Source organism: Helicoverpa armigera, chromosome 5, assembly GCF_030705265.1.
Source record: "Helicoverpa armigera isolate CAAS_96S chromosome 5, ASM3070526v1, whole genome shotgun sequence".
Classification (NCBI taxonomy): Eukaryota; Metazoa; Arthropoda; class Insecta; order Lepidoptera; family Noctuidae; genus Helicoverpa; species Helicoverpa armigera.
In genome coordinates, this window is record NC_087124.1 from 13,076,252 (window position 1) to 13,103,035 (window position 26,784).

The 26,784-nt window shown below is 36.2% G+C and overlaps 2 protein-coding genes and 1 long non-coding RNA gene across 4 annotated transcripts in view; 2 read left to right on the forward strand and 1 right to left on the reverse strand.

The window, feature by feature from the left end:
• Shakb (shaking B) overlaps positions 1-26,572 on the reverse strand; it is a 104,676-nt gene extending 78,104 nt beyond the window's left edge. The window contains exon 1 of one of the 2 annotated variants that reach the window (XM_064034716.1): positions 26,366-26,572. The gene's annotated coding sequence lies outside the window, so the exon portion shown is untranslated. Of the gene's footprint in view, positions 1-25,779; positions 25,994-26,365 lie in introns of those variants that run through there. The other variant, XM_064034715.1, reaches the window with a different exon arrangement.
• Positions 1,733-7,459, forward strand: LOC110374627 (uncharacterized). The gene is made up of 6 exons (XM_064034542.1): positions 1,733-1,935; positions 2,814-2,968; positions 4,204-4,294; positions 5,208-5,354; positions 6,684-6,803; positions 7,223-7,459. The coding sequence occupies exons 1-6, from the start codon at positions 1,873-1,875 to the stop codon at positions 7,451-7,453; spliced, it is 807 nt and encodes a 268-aa protein (XP_063890612.1). The 5' UTR covers positions 1,733-1,872; the 3' UTR covers positions 7,454-7,459.
• LOC135116941 (uncharacterized) lies at positions 18,723-20,149 on the forward strand. The gene is made up of 3 exons (XR_010276513.1): positions 18,723-19,416; positions 19,624-19,686; positions 19,773-20,149. It is a non-coding gene; the product is annotated as an uncharacterized LOC135116941 (long non-coding RNA).
• Positions 26,573-26,784: the final 212 nt, after the last annotated feature.

Below are 26,784 nucleotides of genomic sequence, written 5' to 3' on the forward strand. Positions count from 1 at the left end.
CGATATTTACCGATACGCCGACACTACACGATACGACAACACTACGCGATACGCCGTCACTACGCCACTGACACGAGTACGCCGCAATCTTGTCGATAGATTTAGTTTGGTACAATTTTAGGCGGCTTCAAACTGGGTGTCTTGGTATATTGCCTGTGAACCGTCTCTGCTTGTAGGACATGCAAATAAAGCGCTTTGGATATGCAATTCAGTTAAAACATATATTGTTTGCTGTAAAAAATACAGTACTCTAAAGCCTCAAAGTAGTCAATACGTTTTTCTGCTCCAGAGCAGAAAAACGTATTGACTACTTTTAAATATACCAAAATACCCAACAATAATATCTATAAAAACTAAAAAAAGAACTGGTTTTTTATTATAATATGCGAGGAAGTTTAAATATTCAAGTTTATGAACGCGACTCGGAACTTTGCTCCATAATCCATAACGTATAATTATGAAGTTCAAAAAAATATAGCAGTGGTCTTTTTCTTCACATTTTTACACTCAAGAGAGTTTTGTTTTTTCTTCTTTTTATGTACCTAAATACTCTTTAAAATAAAAGAGCTTTTTAGTTGTAAATAATGTTCTAATGTTATTTTAATATACCTGATGAAAGCTTAATAAAATATAGTCAAATATATGTATTTTCCTAATTTCGGAGAGATTTTCAGATTTTTTTACTCACGTTATCAAAGCACATAGGCTTATACTAACTGTATATCTAATAACACATTAAATAAAATTAAAAAGGATAATTTACTAAAATCAGTTTAAAAATAATAAATTGGATTCCGTGCAATATCAAACACGGTCAGTTTTTCATGATTTTTCAGCGGTCGTCGCCGATGCTCCTAATATTCAATTTGGGCAGGAAACTGAATTTAGCAGGAAGATGAGCTATTTTGACAAATATTAACGAGACAATTTATTGTAAATGTTTCCTCAGGAAATGTGCGTTAAGTGATGTTATTTAAATGAGTTAAATGAATTCTATTTTTGGTTATTATTTTGGGACTAGACTTCTGTCAGCGTTTTCACTCGCAACCTATGGGTGCAGCTCATGATATAAAGTTGCCTGTAGCACTGTAGCCTAACACCGAAACTTTGCAAATCGGTCCAGTAATTCCAGAGATTAAAACTTTCGGAAAAACAAACACGCTCCTTAACTTTATAATATGGACGTATAAACCCGTAAATAGAGCAAATAATTTCTCCCAACTAACACCAACGTCGTAATTCAATGAAAACAACAAGACTTTATTCCTCGCCCCAATTCAAACAGACCAATATCAAAATATCAAACACAAATACAAGTCACTTAACGCGCCGTACAATTTTATTAACAATCAGATTTTACGAGACTCGAACCGTTGCGATACACTTCTTAGAGTATCAGCACACTGCAAACTTTAAGTTAGCCGACTGTTTAGTCGGACTCATAAATGCAGTATGAAAATGAACGGTAGTACGCACATGTAATAACGATCAAGTTAGGCAGGTATCAGACAGACTGATGATCCATAGGAAGCTACTTTTGGAATGGGCAACTAGAATCAACCTTATTTATAATTTTTGACGTTCATAAGTGCTTGTAAAGGCCTAAATGAAATACATGATTTGATTTGAACTGAAAACTTTGATTGAATTCGCGATAATCATAAAACAAATTGTCAATCATCGAGCCAACTGCCGAATGACTGTTTAAGCCGAGCGTGCGTGTACTCTTACTCGTACGTGACTTCCGCCATTTTGAACTGCAGACACTAACGCCTCGTGAATAAAAAATACTGCCTTAGATATTCTCTGTGGAAGTAAATTTTACTGAAAAATAAAATGAGTGTGGCCAGTTAAAGTGAATATTGAAGTGGAATGGCTGTGTGGGTCATAGTGATCGTCGCGTGCGCCGCAGTGGCTGCTACCAACAAAGACGAGGTAATTGTTTTAAAGCTCACAATTGCAAAAGAGCTGCAAAAATTTGGCAACAATACATGTTCTGATAACAGACGCATACATGTAAATGCCGAAAAGATAAAAAACTATACGATTTTATTTCCAAGTTCCCTTTTTTACGTTACATTTTATGAGATCTAAATTGCCTAGTTTTGCATTGTAGCGTGTTCTTGAAAACATTTTTATTTATTTTAATCGCTGCGAAATGCAGTCGCTTTTGTTTAGTGCTAGTGATATGGTTTCGAGACAAAAGGAATGTTTTTATTTCTGTATCTACTGAATAAAGGCTTTGAAATTAAATAATGTTATGCGCGAGCTTGCATTGGGAAAAAGCAGGAAATGGCAAAATATTGCTTGCATTTTAATTACAATGAGAATTTCTTTTTTCAAATGTCGCCTTAATATTGCACTAACATGTATGTACATACAAGCACTGAGGATATGTAATGTGTGTAAAAATGCATCAGAGGACCAAAAATGTCATAGTAAACAATAACGGACACTAACCTACATTATTACTGCTGGATTTAATTAATGAACATTTACCACAGACCTAAAATATGTTGACATTCGCCAACACATATTGGAAATCTTTATATTTATTAGCAGTTCCATTGGTGGGAAGTCCATACACCCGTATAAAAAGTAGCCCAAAGCCTTCCTCGATAAATGTACTATCGAAAACTGAAAATAAAAGTCGAATTGGCACAGTTATTCCTCAGATTAGCACATTCAAGCCAAAAACCAAACAACCAGACTCTTCTGCTTTACAAAATCAATATCTATTTACACAGATTAAAAAAAACTATAAACCCTTATAGATTTTCTCAAGTCAAATTATGACTATTTTCCTATTAAAGATGCATTTCCAAGAAAACCGTCGGCTGGCGAAGGCCACGGTGGAAGCGCTACAGGACTCCAAGTTCGATGAGGAACTGCTCTTCGATCTGAAGAAGGAGAACCAGGTGTACCTCAACCGCACCATGTCGCTGGTCATCAAATATATTGTTAAACGGTAATATGATAAATAAATAAAACTTAAGCCTTTTGACGTTGAATATTGGAACCATTTAAGCACGCCAAAAAATAATATGGCCTGATCGTTCTCTGGTACATTTGACAATTCTGTCAGAAGTTCAATAATGCTATTTTCCCTTGGAAAATCGTTGGCTGTCAACTAAGGGTGCTTACATAAAGAAACAGGTTGCCGGTACCGACAATCCTGTACGGGTCGGTACCGATCAGTGCAGGTATAATATTCTAAAGAAACAGGTAAACAGGTAACCTGTTTCTTTATAAGTGAGTCAATAGGATTGTATTGAACTATTATACCTGCACTGATCGGTACCTACCCGTACAGGTTTGTCTGTACCGGCAACCTGTTTCTTTATGTAAGCACCCTATCAAAACATTCAGTACCGTTATACGTTCTAACCTTGCTATGGTCAACCTTAATTGTATATCATGAACAAATGTCTCTAAAAAAAAATTAAACCTCACCCAATCAAAGACAGTTTTGGCCATATCTTTTCCCTAGTCTACACTGTATATAAAACTAGTACTTTTCAAGAGTAGGTAAATCAGATCCCTAGTTTAATAATCTCTCTATAAAAAAGTCGTTTTCACGTGTAAATCAGAACGAGGCCATAATTTTAGCAGCATTGTGTTCAGAAACAAAGCAAGTTGGCTTCGATTATCTAAAATCGTGTTTGCCGGCAATTTCTCGAATATTCCATAGAGTTTTGCAGTCCCAAAGCAACTATGGCATAAAGCAAGGCTACACAGTGCTGGTAACATTATATTTCATGTTGGGACCCCTTACAAATGGCTTACAGGCTTAGGATAGTGCGTAGTTACCAAGGCAGTTACGCCTAAAATATTGATATTGAACGGTAACTGGATGCTGCAAAGATCAATGTTATAGCTAAATGTTATATGTAGATATGGACAAAATATCCAAACATGAAAGGAATTATGAATTTTAAGATTGTCAACGCAGTAATACGATGCTGAGTTTTGATATATTACAATTCAATTCAATTTACATAGGATTTAATAAAAGAAATGCAATAAGTTAGTATTTAACAAAAAACAATTAAAGTCATAGGTTTTTATTTCATAAGGACTAGCTCTATGTACAGAGCCTTTTAAATGGAGTTAATGTCAAAATTCATCTTCAATTGAAAATCAACAGATAGATAACTTATGGCAATCCACAGTTAATTAACTGTTCTTTGCATGATATTGCAGCGAGGTAGACAACTACCGCTCGAGGCGAACCGATGCCATCAGCCGACGGATTTATTCGTCTTTGATTATGAAGCTCATCGATATTGCTAAGGTATGGTTTTATTACTTTTTCAGGAGACAGTTATTTTAAATGGTAAGAAAACTATTATGAAAAATGTTACAGAGTTTATTTCATTTAAAAGTTTCAATTAAATCACTGCAATCTAAAATCATTTACCACCATCCCACAAATACAAATCAATCGGCAGTCTTGTCACCGTTTTTTTTAGAAGTTCCCCACATAATATGTACGAGTATATAAGACCAGTTCTACACATAATAACTTACTCAAGGCAGCATAATCAAAACAAAAGGAACTCAATAATTATGCAACTAACTGCATTGCATACGAGAACAGTTTGTTTCTGCATATCGAACTCGAACAATGCACTCGGACAACAATAGCCAAATTATGAGAATACTACATTTTCAGCAATTTATACTAGATGTCAAGTGTTTTGTTTCTCTCAGTGAAAACGTGTGGAAAGTTAATATTGAGATGGCAAGATATGACTAAAAAATCTTCGCCAAATAACGAGTCTATTATCTTGCTAGACAATAGTAATGATCTCATACGTTTGCCAAAAGAATAGTACCTAATCATGACAGTACCAGTGCATACTAACAATGCTTTGACCCCCCAGATTTTCCGTGAGGAACGCAAACAATTGACAACTACCGGTTCAAAAGATGAGACGTGTAACCGCGCGATAGGGTTTTGTCCCTCGAAATGTGTTAGAGGAGATCAGCCTGATCAGGTTTTCGACTAACAGTAGAATTCGTCATATCGTCGTCAGCAATAGGATATCCTCTGCCTAAGCCTCCCCGATAGATGGTCATCATCATCCTCCGAGCCTTTTCCCAATCATGTTGGGGTCGGCTTCCAGTCTAACCGGATTCAGCTGAGTACCAGTGCTTTGTGATGGTCAAGTACCTATATAATTAAACTAATAATTTCGTCACAGGACCTCCCCCGCAACACGACAGCACAAGCCCGCATAGACACAGCACACCGCTACTACATGTCAGTAGAGAGCAGGGACATGCACGACCAGATGGCAGACGTGCAGGTGTTCCACGCGTGCGCGAGGCTCTACGATATCATGTTCACTGTAAGTATATAGTAAGATATACCGCAACACGACAGCACAAGCCCGCATAGACACAGCACACCGCTACTACATGTCAGTAGAGAGCAGGGACATGCACGACCAGATGGCAGACGTGCAGGTGTTCCACGCGTGCGCGAGGCTCTACGATATCATGTTCACTGTAAGTACCAAATAACAAAAGAAAAAATATGTAAATACCAAACTTCTAACCGTTATGGTTTACGAGATACAGCCTGGTGACACACGAAAAGACAGCGAGGCCTTAGTAATAGGGTAACGAAGAAGGAATAATTTCGTAACCGCAATTCTAACATGCAAGTTGAATAATAATTTTGTTTTTGATTGAATAATTAACCATATTGTTGTGTTAAAAAAGCTCTCTGTTAAAACACCTTCATGTAATAAGCATACAAACTGACAAACATATCTATAGCTAGTTACAATGTCTATTTGTGAAGTAATCTCTGGTTGAACCGGCTTCACAACGCGACACTGACGTTGAGAAATTAAGCCTGCCTGAAATGTGCTCCAGACTTTACGTATATACTGAGCTAAACTTCAAGTACAATGTTATCTATAGCCTTCATAAAGCCCAACATTTACCTTAAGCAGTTAGCTCAAAAGAATAAGGTGAAAAAAGAATTTAGAGTAGTAGGAATATCAGCACACTGCAAAATTTAAGTGGACCGATAGTTTATCCAGATCCTTAGGTACGGAAATGAATGGTAGTGCTCATAAGACGATCCGGTATGAAAACGAAAAAAAGTTTGATTACATCCCTGAACTTCAAAATAAACTGTCAACCAATTAATAGCCGACTGTTTAGTCTATGTTGCTGAGTTAAAGCATAATAGGAAATGCATGAAAATCACAAATGAAAACAATTTCAGTATTAAAACTTAATTTTAGTAATGTTTACTGTTAATTAATTAATAGACAGCTGTGCTTGACGCTGAAAAGTTTGTTCATAACCACTTCCTCTTTTTAACCACCTCTAGATTTAATTTATTTTCCCGTTCTGGGAGTGTATGCGTAATATTTTTACTGTATTATATTAATGCTATTTGCTGGAAAGCTAGTTGAATGTTTTTTTTTTTTTAATTTTAGCAAAAGTTGCTAAATGGATTTAAATAATAGTTTACAATAATGTTACTTATACTCGGTTCGCAGATTACCAATATTACAACATAAATCCTACATTAGAATACGGTTGCGTATAGACGATCCCACGGGACGCGGGTGAAAACTGCTGGCAGAAACGAGTGTGGCAGCTTACGCACTTTTTTTACCTTACCTTTAACTAGCTATCTAATCGAATCTATATTACAGGCGCCACGAATCATAGCCCAACTGGGTAAACTGGACGACTTAACGCCCAGGATACTGGTGCGAAAGCTGAAGGACATGGAGATCAAGCCCGTGCATCTCGCAATCGCCTTACTTATACAGGCTAGTACTTCAAATCAATCTTCTGTCTAGCCTTTTCCCCAAAAATGTTGAACCAGTGAAGAGGAGTGGAGAGTAGTAGCAGGACGCCAGTGTCTTACATAGAGTGACTGCCTATCTGACCTCCACAACTTAAGTTCCCTGGATAACTCGATACCATTGGTAAGAAGCCAGAAAATCTGACAACCAGTCGTCAGATTTTCTGGCTTCTGACTTCCCGTACCTAACTACTGCTGGAGATGTTCAAATGCCCGCCTGGACCCACCAATTTATCGTGCTCTTCGAAACATGGAAGCACTCTTCATATAGATATGGTCACCTATCATAAGACCGTCTGCGCCAAACGTTGCTTAACCTTCTGACAGTTCGCTATTATTTAGCCGTGAGCCATTTTCCTTCATTCATCTTGTTTCTTTCTACAGTACCATCTCCGCCACACAGTGAACTTCGCGATCCACTCCAAGTCCCTCGACGTGCTGTCCACCAAGCCGCAGATGGTGGGTCCTGAAGTGATCGACATGCTGAAGGCGCTGGCTGCCAGGATGCTGCCCATTGCTGAGCTGCTGGACATCCACCTGGCGCACTCCAGCCCTGCCTTCAAGGATACATGTCCTAGCACCTGGCTTGGCATTGTGAATAATAAACAGCCTTGAAGTTTACGTTATTTACAATTTTTTTTCGAAAGTGAGTTTTTTACAGTACTGCTATTGGCCTTTGCATTCAATTTGGAACTCCTACTAATATTAAAAATGCGAAAAATTGTGGAAATGTATGACTGTATGGTATACAGATGTGTACGTTTGTAGCTCTTTCAAGCTGGATTTACTGAATGGATTTAGATGAACTTAGTCGTAATGCAATATACCTATCCAAATAACGTTATATAGGATAATTTTTTGTGTGTGTTTTTTGTGAGTCATCCTGAAAGATTCTAAAACTTAAATCTGTTACATCAAAAATAGCTGTTTAAGCTAATTCATGACTTGTTATTTATTAATTTGTACTTGTTGGGTATATAGGTTTTCATATTCATTCTATCATGTTATGTAAGTACATGGTAAAAAGAAAAAAATAAAGATATAGTGTGAACAAGAAACACTTAGCGGGGGTCGCTAAGTGAAGCGATGGAGCTTTCAGTAAGAACCCCCACACCATACTGACAACAATGGGGGACTCAAATTACTGTCAAATGGTGTGAATTAATGTCATCGACTTTGAGGTCATGTCACGTTTCATATCGTTCGATGTACCATTGTGAAAATCATGAGAGTGCATTTTGGTTACTCCTGAAAAGTACGTTTAGTATATCTATATTGCTGATCCTGGCAGTTCCAGACGCGTCTCGGGGGAACCACTGGCCATAACTGGATAAAAAGTTGCTTTTCTCAGGCTCTAGAATTCTAGACTATCTATGTACTAAACATTAAAATCGGTTCGGCAGTTTTCGCGTTAAAGCAGGACAGATAGAGATTCAGTGACTATCGCTTTGACTTTGCATTGAATATTGGTAAGGATTACCATTCTCACCACACAGATGACCTCGTAAATGATACAATAGGGCTACAGATATTTTCCGGCTGAAATAAAAATTGATTTACCTAGAAAAATATTAACCAAAATTATAGAAAAATTGGTACTGTACGTGAAAGTTTAACTAACTGATCTGAGACCAAATCCATTGCTGTTTATCCAGCCTGTGGCGATATTTAGCAAGCTGTTGCTGGAGGTGCTCCAACTAATGAACTCGCTGAAACCTAGAACTGCTTGAGCAGAATTTTAACTTCTTAGGAGAAAAATAGCTCTTTGTTTTTGAGGTATTTTTCAAAATAAACTTGATATAGCTTCGTAGTTTTATTGTTCTTTTTAGTGCTTACCTATCTGTACTAATATTATTATCCTGAAGAGTTTGTTTATGAATAATGGACAATTTCGAAAATTACTGTTCTTAAAAAAATCTGTAAGCTGCAGGTATACGCTAATTATTAACTAAAGATCAATGACAAAACCTAGACACTCTAAAATCCAAGATTACAAAAACAAACTCACTTCTTACTCTATGTATGACTTTCATGCTAATCTTCATTGAAAAGAACTCTGTAACTATTATATCGGGCAACAAACCCATTTCAGTCCAGTATTTCCTAATATTAATATCAACGCACACCGACATACATACAATCTATTTATATATAAGTAGGTAGGCACCGGACAATCGCACGGCAGACCGGTAGCCGAAGGTTTTTATTAGACAAGGCAGATTTATCGACGAACCACACTGTAACGAGGTGGGGCCATGAGAACAGCGATGAAGAGGTAACAAGTTAATCTGTTGTTGTAGTTTTTTTCATACAAAAATTAATACATACGTAGTAAAGTAGGTATGCCTATCCTAATATAAAACTAAGACCTGCACATTGCAGACAGACTTAACTTTCGGGTAATAGAGTTGATCTTGCCTGGTTTATTGACAGTTTATTTTGAGGAAAACTGAGAATCCAATCTAAGTTTTTGGTCGGACTATTTCCAGTAATGATTTTGATGCAATATTGACTTCTTGTAATCAACTACGATTGAACTCTTTTATTAGAATTATTATAATCTTAAACCTAGATAACTTATAAAACAAGGCAGAACTTTTATCAACTCTCACTTTATGGCCACAACCTGAATCATCATAAAATATTATCTAGAAGCCGGTCGTGATAATTGAGCAAAACAAATATCGTAATATTTAGATGAGATCAAACAGTGAATATTATAAACAGCATTACATAATTTATTAACACATAACTTTTACATTTTCAGTAATTAATTAAAAATCATTCCCTTTAATTACATAAAGAATATTTACAAACAAATAAGAAAAATTAACTATAACTTTACAATAACATTAAAACGGTGATTTCTTAATATACCCAACGATAAAAGAATATCAGGGAATCACATACAGTGACGCCACTGTCCTATATTACGGTCACACGGTATCGACCGGCGCACGCGCATGGTTGCGTACGATTTACGAGCGGACGCGAGTTGTCCCCTGATACTGCTTGTTCTAACATTAAACACCTCGTAAAATATATCCGACGGGATATTTTTTAATTTTTCAGCATTTTTTTACAAGATTGTCCCACTTTGTTAATTTGAAAAGTGTGTGAGTTTTTATTTGTAAAGGTTTGGTGGAAAATATTGCGATCGTATAATTTGTTTTTCTTTGTTCACGTTAACATCAAACATCGTCTACGTCAAAAATAATTTGGCTCTAATTACAAATGACATTCAGGAATTCAGTCTATTTTTAGATCCAGTTTTTAGGTGCTGTCTGCAGAGTATTAGCATCGAGTAATCAAATCCGTATCGAAGACACTTTCCTTTCTGAAAGTCATTTTCAACATACCTACCTCCTGTAAAGCTTGAAAACTCACTGTTATTAAATTCTTACTTGATTATCTAATCTACTTTCTAAATCTACTACACACCCTACGCGAAAAAATGTGGCTATATCAAATCTGTTCACTACTTCAACATCATGAAGAAGTGGCGCTCATATATATTTACCTGTCTATCAAACTGACATACACATGATATTTTGAGCTATAACCGAATAAAGAAAATCTGCTTTCACGAGTAACAAAGCTATTCGTACTGACTTACTGACAAACAGAGCACTCTCTGTAGTAAGCATAGAAAACAAAATGACTAGCCGAGATGTCATAACGCAAAATTTTGTAAGAAAGAAACGCGCCAAAATGCGTGTGTTCCGGAGGACAAGAAATGTTACTAGATCACACATGTGCCTTCTTTGGAACCCCATATTTTTTAAACCAAATCACCAATCTGTTTGCAGATGTGTCAAGATAACCGAACATATAATACTAACTGATCGTTTTGGTCCTTCTGTCCGTTACTTCGCCTACAAGAAGGTGCTTGACCTACCTGCCTCATGGCATCTCCGCTCTTTCCTTCCTCCGTGGTAGTAAGTAACACCAAGTTAGTTATCCATAACTGATCATTTTGGTGACGCTTCTGTCCTTTACTTGATCTACAAAAAGTCGCCTGACCTACCTGCCTTATGGCATCTCCGCTATATTTCCTTCCTCCGTGGTAGTAAGTAACGAGGTTCGGGTAACGCCGGGGTATACATATGTATGTATGCTTCGTTCCATCACGAAGCCCGTCCGGTCATTCACGCTTGATGTGCGTAGGTACACAGAGGCAGAGAGTCTAGAAGTGGCTTTTCTAACTATACAGAAAGTTATTTTCGTACAAAACGTTAGCGAGGAAATTATATAAACTAAAGAAACCTTCCTCATCAATCCCTCTCTATTATGGTCATAACCGAAAGAAAACCTTTTAATCGTTTCTGAGTTTTTCGTGAACAGACACACGGGTAGCAGAAGCTTTTGTTGTGAGGTATTAATACATAACACATTTATTTTGGAGCATTATAATGAGGATAATAGATGACAGAAAACGGTGATTCATTGAAAAACCAATCTATCCACATCCACATAAATACATCATTAAACCAGTACCTTTTGTTAACATATGCGCTATTAGGTAAATTCACTAGACTTTTTACCAAAAACATCAATCACCATTCAACCACGCCTTACACCTTCCACAATCTGTACATCAACGTCTACCTTATCAGCCCCATTCGGGGTCTAAGTGTCCCGAAAATTGCTATTAAATAATATTCGTCGCGATGAGCGGTGTAATGGCCGCCCTAATCGGCCTAGTGGCCCGAGATATTGACGTGGTCAGGGATTTAGGCCCGACCTCGTCCGTCACGGGGAATTTGCAAATATTTCTGTAATGAACTGAAAGGTGCCTATAGAATATGCTGCCCTGGTAGGTAGGAAATTGTTTATCGACTTTTCAATTACGTATCGCTTATATATTTGCTTATGTATGTATAGGTAACTACTTACATTTTGCCATTATTTCACATAATTTATGTCTATGATTGTTTTTCAGGTGAAAATATGCCATGTCTCAGTTTACCTAGAAGGCTGTTTACTGCTCAACCAGTCTAGAGAACATTGGCATCGTTATAGTCAAATGATGCTAACCACCTCAGTATCCGTATTAGCTTCAGTAAGTAGTTTTTAATACAAAAAGATCGAGGTAGATATCTGTAAACCCTACCAAAGCTCAATTCAATAGAATATAAGTTTTTTTACCTGAAACTACGCCTATTCATGAATAGCACAAACTAAACTTTAAAAGCTACAAATTTCCCAAACTACCCAACAGTACTCAGTAGACATCAGTACAAACAGTCAACATAAAAGAACATAACAATTTGAGTTGAACGACCTAACTGTATTTATTATTTGGCAAGCAGCACCGTCTAAGGGTTGTAGGTTGTATTCCGGCTGAGACAAAAAACCATTTTATAGCACTCTACAGATTTATACTCTGTGCAATTGAGAGATAAGCCGCGCTGACGTGGTTATGGCAACACTAAGCATTTTAGTTGATTGATTGGCTAGCTTTATTTTTGTGTTTACAACTTTTTATTAGTAGGGAAATAAAAAGATTTTATTAGGAGATAAGTTGACCAGTTAAGTTTACTTACTAATATTATAAATACGGGAGTTTGTCTGTAGAGCTTCCACACCGAAATTACAGAACCGATATGGCACGTAGATAGTCTTGAGCCTACGCATACGTTTTACCTAGTTCCGGGAAGTTTTCCCGGATGTTTATTACTTATTTTTTTTTAATTTTAATTAGATTACATAGTGGGATATATACCTAAACGTGATCATCTATTTTAAGACAGATATTCCAACATTTGGTCTGTACTTCATCTGATTAGAAAGCTTTATTCTATTTAGGTGGAAGACGCATGTGAACGAAAATAGAGTGTATTAGATGTGTGTAATCCCGAGGGTTAGCTAAGGTCCAGCAATAAGTCCACGGATATAAATAGTTACATGTTCCGAAAAAGAAAATACTGCACGTTCGCCAATAGACAGTGCCGTGTAGACATTTCTTATACTTACTTTAAAAAAATTGCAGTATAAGAAGTTACATTCTTTAAGAGTAAAAAAAATAAGTTTGTTTGTATACTTTTGTCTCTATAACCTTTGGAATTAAGTCTCAAAGGATAAACCAGTCTCTGCAAAGTATAAAACACCCATAAAAAGCCAAAATTACTTCAAGCCATAAAACAAGAAATCAGAATTACAACATAATAACCACTAGGCATGGTCTGAACGACCCTAACCGACTCCCAAAGGGTTAAGTGAGTACTGTTAACAAATCAATTACTGTAACCCTCCACCGCTGGGTCGGTGTAAAGCCGACTATTTTCCGCAACAAATAAGCTCCTAAGATTTATGCGTGTTGGGTGTCTTCACGACCCGAACGATCCCGCGGTCCGACACTCCCGGGATAAAAATCCCGTACCTTATATCACGGCTTTAAGCGCTCAGCGGTCGAAGTGTTAAAAAGTGGAGGATAAGAGAAAAAAATATAGATATCGTTACTGATGCTGACGTGAAAAGATGGTCAGATTAAGATGGGAGAGCTCTGTGCAAATTCCCATAAGTTATTTTACTTAGAACATTACGTAAAATTCTATTCGATTCTATTTCTAATACCCTATAGTTTACAAAACTTGCCAATGAACAGGCTTATGTGAAGTAAAGCCAACATGGCGATATAAAGCACCCCATCACATGGAGTTATTCCTTCCCCATCTACACACGACATCCCAATTTCTCAGCCACAATCAATAAATCTACCCAATTCCGAAATCGCAGAAGACAGTCCACTACATACAGTGCATGCAAGAACAATAAATTTTATCGAGAGCCCAGCGGTCGATTCACTTCGCCGTCAGATTAATTCTGCAGTTAAATTGTAAATGAGACGCGGAATCCCGCTCACTCCGGGATTTACGTCGCATCCCTGATTTATTCATCCCGTCTTGTTCTAGCTTTTCTTTTAGGACTACTCCGGCTAACGAAGCCGGAATGTATTGAGTGACGGCCGATTTGTAAGGGTACGGTACGCAGCAGATTTGTATCGGGTGACTTGGTCGTAGGTATTTAGAGACATGTCATGTAGTATAATAACGTACACATTTGTCAGATATGAGTAGCCAAAAGATATATTAACGGAAATCCCTTTGAACCAAGAATGAAAGATGATGTTATCTTCCATTCACAAAATGGAGTTTAAATCCAGCCTCGGCTACCAGACAAAGTGGAGTTATAAATAGTTTGTGCAAACTGCAATCTTTGTCCCATTCTTTGGCCGCGTAATCGGACAAGCGACCAACTAGACCAAAACACCGCGAACTGCCTCAAAACTTCATCATGTGAGCATTTATCTAGTGGCATTGTGCGGTGCAACAATGCACTTCGCACTCCGCGGGACTGTCAGGGCTTCCTGCAGATAGGCACTGCGGCGCGACACAGCGCGGCACGACGCGGCACGACGCGGGGCGGCCGCCAGCACGCGACCAAGGCACGGCAAGATATATCGCCTGCCAGAAACGTTCTATCACGAAAACTACTTAGTACAGTCTCGTCTGAAATATTTATGCCTCAGAATTTGTTTCGTACTCATTTGAATATGTAGCAGCTATCGTGCTAGTTGACGAAAGTATTTTCATTATTTAAACTGCAGACCAGAAACTTTTATGTCTTCATTTTTAATGAAATTTAAACTTCGGGTATGTCGGAGGGAACGTTTCTCGAGAGTTATGAGCTGTTCGCGTGCAAAAAATTGCGGCGATTTGATGACACTCGCTTAGCGGCCATTCACCACGCAAGAAAAGACTTCATTATGCTATTTGGAGGACAAGTCTTTCCTATACGCAATTAGGTTAATTTGTCAGCTAGGAAGATGTTATGGAATGAGTTTCTTCTGTTACAAAAACAATCAATAAAGAAATTAGAAAGAAAATTACGATAGCCAAACTACACAAAAAAAGTATAAACTACTATCGAAATCGAAAAGAAAATGGCGGCCTCACTTGCAGGCTACGTATCAATAGAGTGTCAGGCCACTGAGGAAATAAATAGGAAATTGTTTATTGTACGCAGAAATAACATTTCTTGTCCACTTTATAAAGTTTGCGGCCGGTTTATGTGCTCCACCATCTTGTCCGGAACCCGGTTAAAAATGTAGTTTCGATAAAAATATACGTGTTATTACTTTTTTGCGGAAATTGATATTTTATAGAAAAGGTTCACTTTTTTATCATTAATTTAGTATTTATGTTTCAACAAAAATAAAATATAGCACGTTTAATTTTATTGGACTTTAATTACATATTGTCGTTTCAGTTGACTACTCTTACGTCCACTGGTAGACACAGATCGCCATTTTACTCGGTCCACACTCTATGCCGGTAAACAATTAATCAATAACATTTGTATGTACATAAAAATACTCATCTTCAGTAGTAACATGCAATTTCTAAGCTAAACTAATTCAACAATTTTCGGAAAGTTTCCTTCACAGTAACCATTTGGCAGAACAGCTGTCAGAAGCCGTCAATAGTTCGATAGCAGAAGCTCTCAAATGAGCATGTTACGTGTTGTTACGATACATCTGCGACTGAACGGTTTCAACTACACACTAGTTCATAAGGATATTTTAGGCAAGTACATAGTTCAGTCATTCATTCAATGTATTAAATAAAGCTTTTACGCAAACTATAGAGCCACTATCATCCATAGAAACTAACTTTCGCGTTTGTAATATAAGTAGGACTTTTCAAAATACTTAGATAACTTTTTCAGTAAATACACATACATAGGTACAGTTAATAGGTACTGTAGACGAAAGACAAGTCATTTAAACAAGGATTGTATTTTTGAGATATTCATCCTCCAGGAAAGACGATATTAATACCCAGTATAACAAGAACCTGGTATTATTTAAAAATAAGTATTAATAAAGTTTTACCGCATCGCTGAAGCTTCTGAACTTTCTCACTTTTATTGCAGTTACCATCAAACGATCAAGATTCACAATCTTGATGAATATTAATCTAAGCAAAAATATAATAAATCTGTCTTTCTTTTTAAGATGTTTCTTCTCGTTAATACTGCTAAGAGATACAAAATCGAAATCCAGACAGAATCAATCCTAGGAAGGGCATAGGCCTTCAGGCCATGAAACCGTCGGAAACTAGACATCCTATTACATAAACTACAGCACCAACAACAAATAAATAAACAACCGACCATCCGAATATTTATGTAAAAAATATACCATGACATAAAAAAGAACATATTTATTTCCCTTCCCATCCGCTAGAGGGCCCCGCTAAGCCGTAGCGAGTCACAACAGGAAATCGTAAAGAACGCCAGAATAAGATTTAGCATCCCCTTAATTACGATGTTAACAGACTATTATTTTGACTTAGAGTACACGCAAACTGCAGACTAAAAAGTCGGCCGACAGTTGGCCCCATGGTTTTCATTTTTTTTACAGGAAATCATAATTTCGATCAATGTTTTAGTAGACCTGTTGTAGTCCAAATACCTAAACGTTATTACCCAGTTTAACTATATTCTCTTCTAAACAGTTGTGAAGCTACATACTGACGCTCGTAACAATATCGTTCACACACGCTTGTGCTCGATGCACGACACTCAATACTGACAACAGCACCGATAGCGCCGGTAAAGCTCTTCGATCCACAAGCGTGTGTGAGTGACATTTTTACGAACGTTAGTTCGTAGCTTCACAACCGTAAAGTATATAGTAATATGTGGTTTTACAGTCTTTGTTCACAACTCGACCTCTTTATTGTGTAACTGTATATCCCATGCATCTCCTTACATATCAAGCGCCCATTGAAACAGTCGGCCGACTAAAAGTCTGCGGTTTGCAGGGTACTCCAAAGAAGAGGCCAGTTTTCCACCAAGTTTCTCTCCTGGGGTTTTGTTAGGCGGTTGTAAAGTTTGGGAGAAATGACTTAGGTTAGCTGAAGGAGGAACTTGGACTCGTTTGGTTAATGTGAGTTTACTGCGCTGCGGTTCTTCAGAGATCTTCAGTTGTGTGTATGTGGTGCAGGAAGTTAATCACTACTGGTTTATGGTTGCTGTTTCGACTTGTATATAAAATTGAATTATCTTATCTTGAATTTTCAGATGTATTTGTCTCCATCGTTTGATTACTTGGTCGATCCGCTAAAACCACGGATTGAGGTGAGAAAATGTACCCACAAAATAAACTAAAAACTCGATAGTGATATTTCGGGAAATGGAAGATCTTATGTAGTTTATTTAAAAAAGTCAATATCACCTACATATTATTGACTTCTTTGCAATACTTAATTGTTATTACACCTACACACTGGCTTTTTTACGTTGATATTTTTTATTAATAAAATTAACACTATCCTGAAAATTATTACAAAGCCAAAAAGTACCTGATCGAATAATTAAATAACTTTATCAAACCTTGACCTAGGATAATTAAAAATTTCAATTCTGATACTTCAAACGCCAAGCCTAGTCGTCTATACATAGATTAACGTGGTTACGAAGGTCAATACATAAAAGGCACATAAATAACACCGCTATCAATTGAAAACGAATAAATCAAAACAAATGAGGTTTAACTACCGCTTCTGTACACTACAGTTCAAACTTCATAGTCAGTCAGAGGATATTTTTGTTATTTCTTTTAAATAGACAAAATAATCTTACGAAGTTAGCAGTTATTACGATTTGATTTTGTTTTCTTACAAATAACATAAACAATAAATCTGTGATTTCTTCATTCTGAGTACTGTATAGATGATATTCGGTTTGACATAAATTGATCATTGACTAAGCTAGTGTATAAATAGATCCGTTAAATTGATGCCTTTATCTATTTTTTTATTTCACAAAAGGGCCTACTTCTTCCTACATCAACGACACAATGTTTTTTAACCCAATTAAGTACTCAACATCTCATAACCCACAACATCGAGTAAATAGGTATAATAACCTGGCTCCAAGGTCCCAGTAGTTTACACACCAATTGTTCCCAATACCTTCTTTAAATCATGACCTCCTGGTACAAAATAATCCCTATGTGAACTTTTTTCAGGATCTATAAAGATGACGGCCATAGATAAAAACACTATGATCAGCGGATTTTGTGCCAAAAAATGGGGAAACGAAAGTAGTGAAAATGTACTTTTAGTGGCTATAAATATGTTTATGATAATAAAAAGCTTATCTCGCATTGACGTTTGGGTTTGTAGTGTATTTCTTGACCGGAACTTTAATGTGCATAAAAATATTAATGGGCCTAAGAAATGTTCACACTATCTACGGCTTGGCCAACGATAATGGCAAAGTGTATAAAAAGAAAACCAGTTCGTTATTATTGATCAGAATATGCCAAATGCTCTAATTTTCTTCTCGCTTATGGCTTAATCTCTTTCTCATTACGTAGCTAGTCGAGAGCAGAAAAATTACATGCATAGCATATTAAATTTCACTATTAGGTACTTAATTATGATTAAACCTATTCCATTATGACGTGACCGCTTCTCGTGACCAAAAGGCTGGCTATTACCTCGGACAAAGGATCAGCATGGCCATCCAACGAGGTAATGCTGCCAGCCTCTTGGGTGCGTTCACAGTTGACAGTGATGTGGATGAATTTTTTGACGCGTTTTAGTTATAGTGTTTTTTTATTTGTTTTACTAGGAGAGTTTTTTTATATGTATTGTAAATATGTAAATATCTTCTTAAATATACATATTTCATTATTAATCCCACATTACTGAAATTATCTCAGTCCTCATGCATTCTCCATACTATTTCGCGTGTTCTCTAATAAATCGTGCGCACCCAGCTTTGCGAGTGTTTGCTGCAATTACCCCCACTTTGTCATCGTTCCCGATTATCACAAACGATATGCTTTGACAAATGCACGTGTAACTCCGGCTTAAGAGGGCTATCACAAATTTTCGAGTTTTATACGAGTTTTGATGCGTCATTATGCTTTGGATATAGTCACAAAAAAAAAAACAAAAATAAGATTAAGAAAGTTTGATCATTTATCTTGGGGCTGTTTTCAATAAATATTTTAATTTGTCCACGTACATCAGTAAAATCTTTGTCTCTGCAAAGGATGTTTCATAAAATGTTGCTTTTGGGGATCTTTTGATGCTTCAGTACTCCGAGGATATAGCAATTTAACCATTTATAAAAATGTTCAAGATACAACTATATCTTGTACTTGTGCTTGCTTACACCAATTTATTACAATTCATACAGTAATACACCAAAAATAATTCTATAAAACTGAGAGTTACTGACAATTTTCCGTACGAAACTATATTTTTTATCTATGAAAGTATAATCCAAATTCAAATAAAAAACATGTAATAAATAAGGTGGTATTGTTATAAAGCTTGAAAAAAAAAATTGTTCTATTTAAAAGTAAAACAATATTTTAAAATAATTTTTGTTTGCAATGCAAAAATCAATATAAATCTTGTGACGCGCTGCGTTCAACTTTAGTCAGCGCCAGGCGCTTACCGAGGAGGGACGTATCGCTCGCTGTTGCGCCGCGTGAACTCGCCGGAGGTCGAAAAATATAGCGCAACCTGCGCAACTAACACGTTTTGATACTAGTGAGTTTTTATTTTATTTATTAGTTATAATTATAATGATCTGATTGAAATGTAATATACATAAGTATTAGCCCATGATATTCTAATGCGAAAATGTTATAGATAGGCTTCTCTTTTTTTGATGTTGGTTATAAAGAAATATGTACGTAAATGTCATCGTCGTTAGTTTCGCTGTTGCATAATAATGTAATTCTTTGATTCTTGCAGGATAATGAAAGCATATTTAATTCAGACTATCAGACTCAATTGAATACCAGTACAAATAATATGGTAAGTATTTTTTGTCACCCGCAAAAGGTATACGTGACACATTTGTTTTAATAAACTATCTACATTCCTAGTTTTCATTGTTGCAGGAAAATGAAGATACAATACATGGAAGACGAATTATAGATTTTAGTTTTTTTATAAATCAATTACTTATAATTGATAAACATGGTGAAAAGTTTGGTTGTCGATTAAATAATTTAAAAATTGTAAACGATTACTTGTTTATTGTAACTCAATTGAGCTATTCTAGGTTATAAAATTCATCGGTACAAATAATATTTCATAAACTATAAAAACAATAAATTATTTCGGAAGAAAGTGGCAAAGTCTCAAGTTTGTTTGTGCCGCGTGGCGGTCCGCAGGTGTGCGTTGCGTATTTCGCTAGACGCACACATGCGCAAGTGCTGCCGGCTATCGTCTAATTTACCTACAACTGAGCAATTCGATTTTGTAATAGCGCTCTTAATATATCGTTGCAGATAATTTATGAATCGCAGCTTGAATAATTGAAAATTACTGAGCTGTGGTGTCCGCCTAAATGTTGCAAAAGCCACCGATTTGGGCGGTTTGTACTAATGTTATTATTTATGTGAAAGCTTACATATTTATCATCTTGCATCATCAGCGTAGGAAAACCACATAGCCTTTGTAATAAAATTTGTAACACTAGATAATGAAAATGTAAACATGCACATAAATTATAGTACCTACCTACACATGACACCAACATTTTCTATATCGGGTGTGTCGTTCACAATCACATTAAATCATATCACATATACTTTATGATATTCTATGGCGAATTGTAAAAAAATAATCTAATCCATTCAGCGGTTTAACCACAGGAGTCATTTTTAGCTTTTATAATTTACAACATCATGTGTAAAGCAGAGATAAAGTTAGGAGTATCGTATGTTTTGATCAGTTGACAGCTGTCAGTTTTCAAGGGAGAATTTCAGTTGTTTGTAATGACTGACTTTTATATGGTGTTCTAATTTTTGCACATTTTTATTCCATTTACTTTGTTTGAAAAAACATTTTTTTATTTTTACGTATTTTTCTTTTATCTTTGTGTTAATCGACATATATTAACCAGTATATTACCGCATTTCATTTAATGTGATTATGAACGACACACCCGATATAATAAGTTAGTAGTAAAGTATACATACATATAATAGTTGAGTATATCAGTGAAAGAAATAAAACCTTTTGGCAAAAGTTAGAGGAATCTACTGTCAAAAGAAATAATCAAGAAAGTAAACACAAAATACGCGAAGTCGGTGAATTTATCTGATAGCAAAAACTGTTGACGGAGCAGCCATCTGAGAAGTTAAAATGGGTTTAAAGATGGAAAATCTGAGAAAAGTAAGTCAGATAAATATTACGTGAATAATAGCTACATAACTGTACCGTTACGTGTATTATAGACGGTGGTATCCTTGGTTGGGAGCCCCATAGGACCTAGTCTGCTGGGACTGTGGGATAGTTCAAAATGACCGTGGTCTGGGTAAACATAGAGGTCAACAAGAAGAAAAGGTGGGTTAAGTTACTGCAGATCGACTGACTGGACCAAATAACCCCTCTTGTGTTACACCTACATTGTCATATAACATATGTTTGATGACAAAGAGAAAATTTCGTGACGGAAAATTTACTTATATAACTTAAATTGGGATCAATAGTGACAAATGCAATTTTAGACATCCTGCATATAACAAACTGGTTCAGGTTAATTACTCACCAAAAATAGCAAAAACTATGGTAAAATACCATCATATTTCACAAGTAAAACTATATGGAGTCAAAAAATTCGTCGTCATGGCAGTCGACTGAAATGTACCCAAGAGACTGACAGCATTGCCACGTTGAAATGCAATGCATCCAGCCAATTGGTAGCAATTTGCAAAATGGGATGGGTAGGCTAGAATTACTCCTGTTTTATACCCCTTCAAGTTAAATGAAAGGGTAAAACTAAGCTCAAATGAAGAAAATTTTATACGAAGAATTTTTGCTAGCATGCATCTTTCAAATTACTATAATTGAAGAATATATTTATCTGGAATTTCTTAGAGATATCTACAAGAAAATATTCAGATTAATATTTATATGTTAAAACATTAGCCAGAAAGAATTAATTTAACTTTCACAGGAGCTGAAAACTACGGTTAAAAGTCATTTTAATTGCCGACCAAGAATGGGTTAAAATAATTTAGCGAAACTTGTCTCTTGTATTTTCCTAGCTAGCATGTTAGCAGGATTTATCTCAGCACTGTCTGAAGGCGAATGCCGGCTTCTTTGTAGAATTAAGCTGTAAGCTTTACTTAGCAAAAGCTAAGTTCTGCACGGAATAGTAAACGAGTTTGCAGTCAGATAGCTTAAAGCGCTTTTTATTTCATGTTTTGTGTTAAGAGGTTATTTTGATATGCAATTGTATTTTAAATATCAGCCCTTATTTTGATATGTTGCGCTTTCATGTTTTTCATTTAAAATCAAATTGAAGACACGCTTGCAAAGTTGTATAAAATGTCTACTCGTTTTATTGGTACATGCAAAAGCTCTTTTTTCCGTTTGTATACTTAAATAGTTGAATCAGTTTACATACAATTTTGTATATAGATAGATAGATGAGACGTGTAGACTGGTACCTACACATACATATGTTTTAAAGATAATCCCCAGCCACGTGGATAAAAGTAACACATACAACTTCTAGGTATAAAAATATACTGAAAATAAAAACAAACAATGCACCAGGTGTCCAAACCGACTTAACAACCATAACTTAAGTGTTGGTACACAAATGTGACATAAGTTAATTAGGCCGGCGGCTGGCGAGGCGCGGTTAATGAAACGATGAGTTCGCCCGCAATTCGGTCGACGCTCTCGTCTGTAGCAAGCCTAATAACTGGAGATAATGTCTTGGAAGATATACTGGCTGACCAACTAGCTTTTCGTTTAAGAGTATAAGAGCAGTAGTACTACAAATTGCCTGCGGTTTTGCTCGTGTCTTGGAAGAAATGTTTCAAAAATTTAACTATTACTTTCCCAGGTTTCATATGGTCATTATTGGAATACTAACTTAATCCCGCGGAGTACTCGAGCCTATTTTACCTATTTTATACGTAGGTGTACCTTTCAGATCTGTTCCTTTCAGTTCCAGTTTTAGTACAATGAAAAACATACATAGCAATATCAGTAGATCTGCGAGGTGTTTGTTTCGGCTTTTTCCTGAGATTAGCATGTTCAACGAAACAAACAAAAAACAGCTTTATAATATAAATATAGATTTAAATTTAAACCAATATCGAAGATAAATAGGCTTCTTTTTACACTTATGGCCGTTCCCAATATTCTAGAGATATAATTTTAACATAAGTCCCATACAAGTAATAGATATCAAATTCCTATCTTAAGTAACCAAATCAACGGAACCGAATACTAAAGGAATTAAAAAAGAAAGGACGTAAATGTCATCTAGAACGGGCAGTTTAACAATGAAAGGGTGCCGACAGACAAAGTTACTGTTTTAATATTACCTGTGTAAGTACAGTAACATACATATACACATATCTATATGTATGTATATGTTGAAATGTGTTTACTTTTCAGGCGGAATAAAAATATTCGCTTCGGTTCACATTTTCGTTTTTGCTACTATCTCTTTATGGTTGGTTATTCTTCCTTATAATATTATACATATGTGGATATGCGAAAGGTAAGTCTGTATTTCATAGTTTAAACAGAACACTCTATGGACATCTACACCTGTGAGATAGATCGAAATATGGGAACGGAGATTGAATTTTTATAACCATGGTACGCATGGCGTTACATATTTCCTTCAGCATGCACGTGAGATTGCAGGAAATAGATAGTATAAGATAGGTACATTATATTGTTTTCAATTTACTTCCCCTACAAGAAAGAGGTTCTCAATTCTACAACGTACTTTTATTTCTGAAATGTGTAGTTTACGTCAAAGTCTTCATCATCATCAGCCTATCGCAGTCCACTGCTGGACATAGTCACGTCAAAGTCTTATATTTATTCAATTACAAAAGTTACATAGTAGATACTCATAGTTTCCGCTGGATGACAGCCTACCAGCCTACCCCAGTAACAAAATAGATCTCATTGTTTCTGTTGCACCTAAGGCCTATACACCATTGATTTAGAAAAGGACTGGTTATGCTTATGTCAGAACCAATATAGAAGGACAAACTAATGGCAAAGTCTCAAGTTCAGACCGTGGGCCGGCGAACATAACACAGGATGGCGACCTACAGGACAGTCATACGATATGGCAAAGATTTTAAAGTAAGTAAATATTTTTAAATCAGAAAATTCCTTAAAACAACGCGTACCGCGTTTAATAAGTGCGTGGCTTGTGGTGTCAAACGTGGAGGATAATCGTTAATCCAATTAGTGAGCGCTAATTAAATTATTATGTCATACGCGTTCTATGTGGGACGCCAAAGAATACGCCACTTCTATCAACTACCAATAACCTATTATTATGATAAAATAAGAGATATTAATACTGGCTGGTTTAGTCAAGTTTCTGTAGCTGTTCTTAGGTTACAATCCTAAAGATTATTTTTTATTGAACTCGTGTGTAAAATTGTGGTTATTTAAGTTATGTTAGGACTAGCCTGATTCACTTTTCCAGACGGTTTAATTCCTAGTAATACTTGGGTGAGTAAGTAAGTAGGATTATATAGCTGAAGGGGTTTTGTATTCTTAATTAAACTGCTTATTATTTAGCACACAATATAATAATAGCAAACAGGTTAAACATTCAATTGTCACTTGAAGTATGTATAAACACAAAAGTTATACACAAGAACAATGAGTTTATTCTTTGTATCACTTATAAGGGTTTACGTATATTTGATCATTCAGAATCTTTTACCACCAACATACTGACACCTCTAGCTAGCACAGCACCCAGAGTGTCAACCAACCGCTCAAAAAACCTCCCTACACGCCAAGTCTTAATTAAACAAATTCAAACATCTATAAAAAGGCGATACGCTTTAAACGCTGCTGATAAAGCTAACGAACTCCATAATGAGTGGGGCGTTTTGTACCCCTCACGCATGGGGCATTATGTACCCCCCCACGCATCGACGGGGTGTTTCGTACCATTACCCCCCTTGCCAAGAATAAGTGTTGTAAAAACTATGTGTGATCCAGGATATGTGGGTTGCTATAGAACCCTGTAGGGTTGGTTGATTTGTTAGGCTTCGTCCTATAAGGGTTGGTTAGATGTGGGTTGGTATGTCATGGTTTGAGGCTGTTGAGGGTTAAGAGTGAAAATGTTGGTAATTGTTTAATTGTTGTAAAGTAGGGGTAAATGTCAAAATTGAGTTCATGGATATTGGTATAGTCTAAGTATTTTTTGGTAGAGATCTTTACTAGACAATTGTTCTTATTTAATTTAATTTTAGATGGTAAGTGTTCATATACATACAGTCTTTGAAGTCATAGACATAACTGCATGGTAACGATAATACCTAACTACAACTACTTCCCATGGTAACCTGAAGACAAAGACTTTTAATTGAATATATCTAATAATTAATTAATCTAATATTTTCAGAAATATAGCATATAAAATGAACGTGAATTCTAAATATCGATAGACGAGTAGAGTATTGTTTGTCCGATCAGCTGACTACAAATTAAATTATTTTTGCAATGAAACAACGTTTTACTAACGACAAATTCACAATTTTGACACACATTAGAATGATAACTTATTTAGAAATATTTTTATTTTGACTACTATTTTCCCCGATAAAGTTTTTTTTTTTAAATAAAGGTCCCCCTTGTTCATTATGTTACTACAAAAATAGGGGTTCGTTATATATAACGAATATATAACCTAACCTATGTTTTAACGTTTTGTCGGCGTAATTAAATTGTAGCGAAACGATATCAATTAAATACAAACGAAGAACTAAGTTTACCGGTGCTCCTAGCGATATGTTAATATAATGTGAACAACACACCCTGTGCTCCAGTGAATATCAGTCACTTCATTCAGAAAACAAACACTTGTACACAAAAATAAGTAAAAAAACTCACATGAGCGGCCTGCGAGGACTTGTCACTCACGGAACACACGCGAACCACACAACAACACACTTGCCCAGCCATGGCGGACAACATATTTATCAGAAGCTGCCATTTATCACCACCGGCCAAGGGGACATTTATTACGAAATGTCAAAACTAAAATAGAATTCAGTTGTTTGTGTCCAAACAGCGACCACGTGCGGCCCAGCGGGCGCGCCGCTCATATCTGACGCCTCACTTACCTATTACACGAAAACGAGAAAAACAACACCACTCCACACTTACCGCCATTATTTAATAACCATCTGCACATAAATTAATGGAAAATCAATGAAGTATTCGCTTTGATGTTTCATGTTACGTCGACCGGCGTTTAATTCTCAAATAAGTCTTTTAAACTGGGCCAAAGCAGTTTATTTTGTAAATGACACAATTCTCTATGGAGTATGGCTTTTAATATTTGATTTATACTATGACAGGGTATTGGAAAAAGTTTGCGAATAGCTGTACTGCAGTGTATGACAATAGTCGTAAAATCAATAAGTGCGGGAGTCATTAATTATGTGTAGATAATATCTGTGTAACATGAACGCACCTGGCACAAAAGCGCGGCAAGCTCATCCGTCAAGCGGAGTGGCGCGAACCTATTCACGGGCGCGCGTTTACAAATCCATATCATTGTCACCACAAACACTCGCGGCTATACACACTTTGAAAAAAAAAGAAGAAAGAAAAAAGGTTGGAAGTGATTGTCGTAAGTTGCGAGTAGGTGAGGAGCGTGGGCGCGTGCCGACCAGCGCGCGAAATGTTGTCGGATGGACTGCAACCCGCGCCCACTGACGGCCATTTTTCTATTCTATACGTTTGTTCTTCACTCAATCGTGTCATATCATGGTCGTGGACATTGGGCGGCGCTATTTTTAATTGGCCCTATATCTTTAAAAATATAACGTGAGAATATTTGTCTAATGTGAACTAGAATGTGGAGACAATCGGTGTTTGTTTCATGTTTTT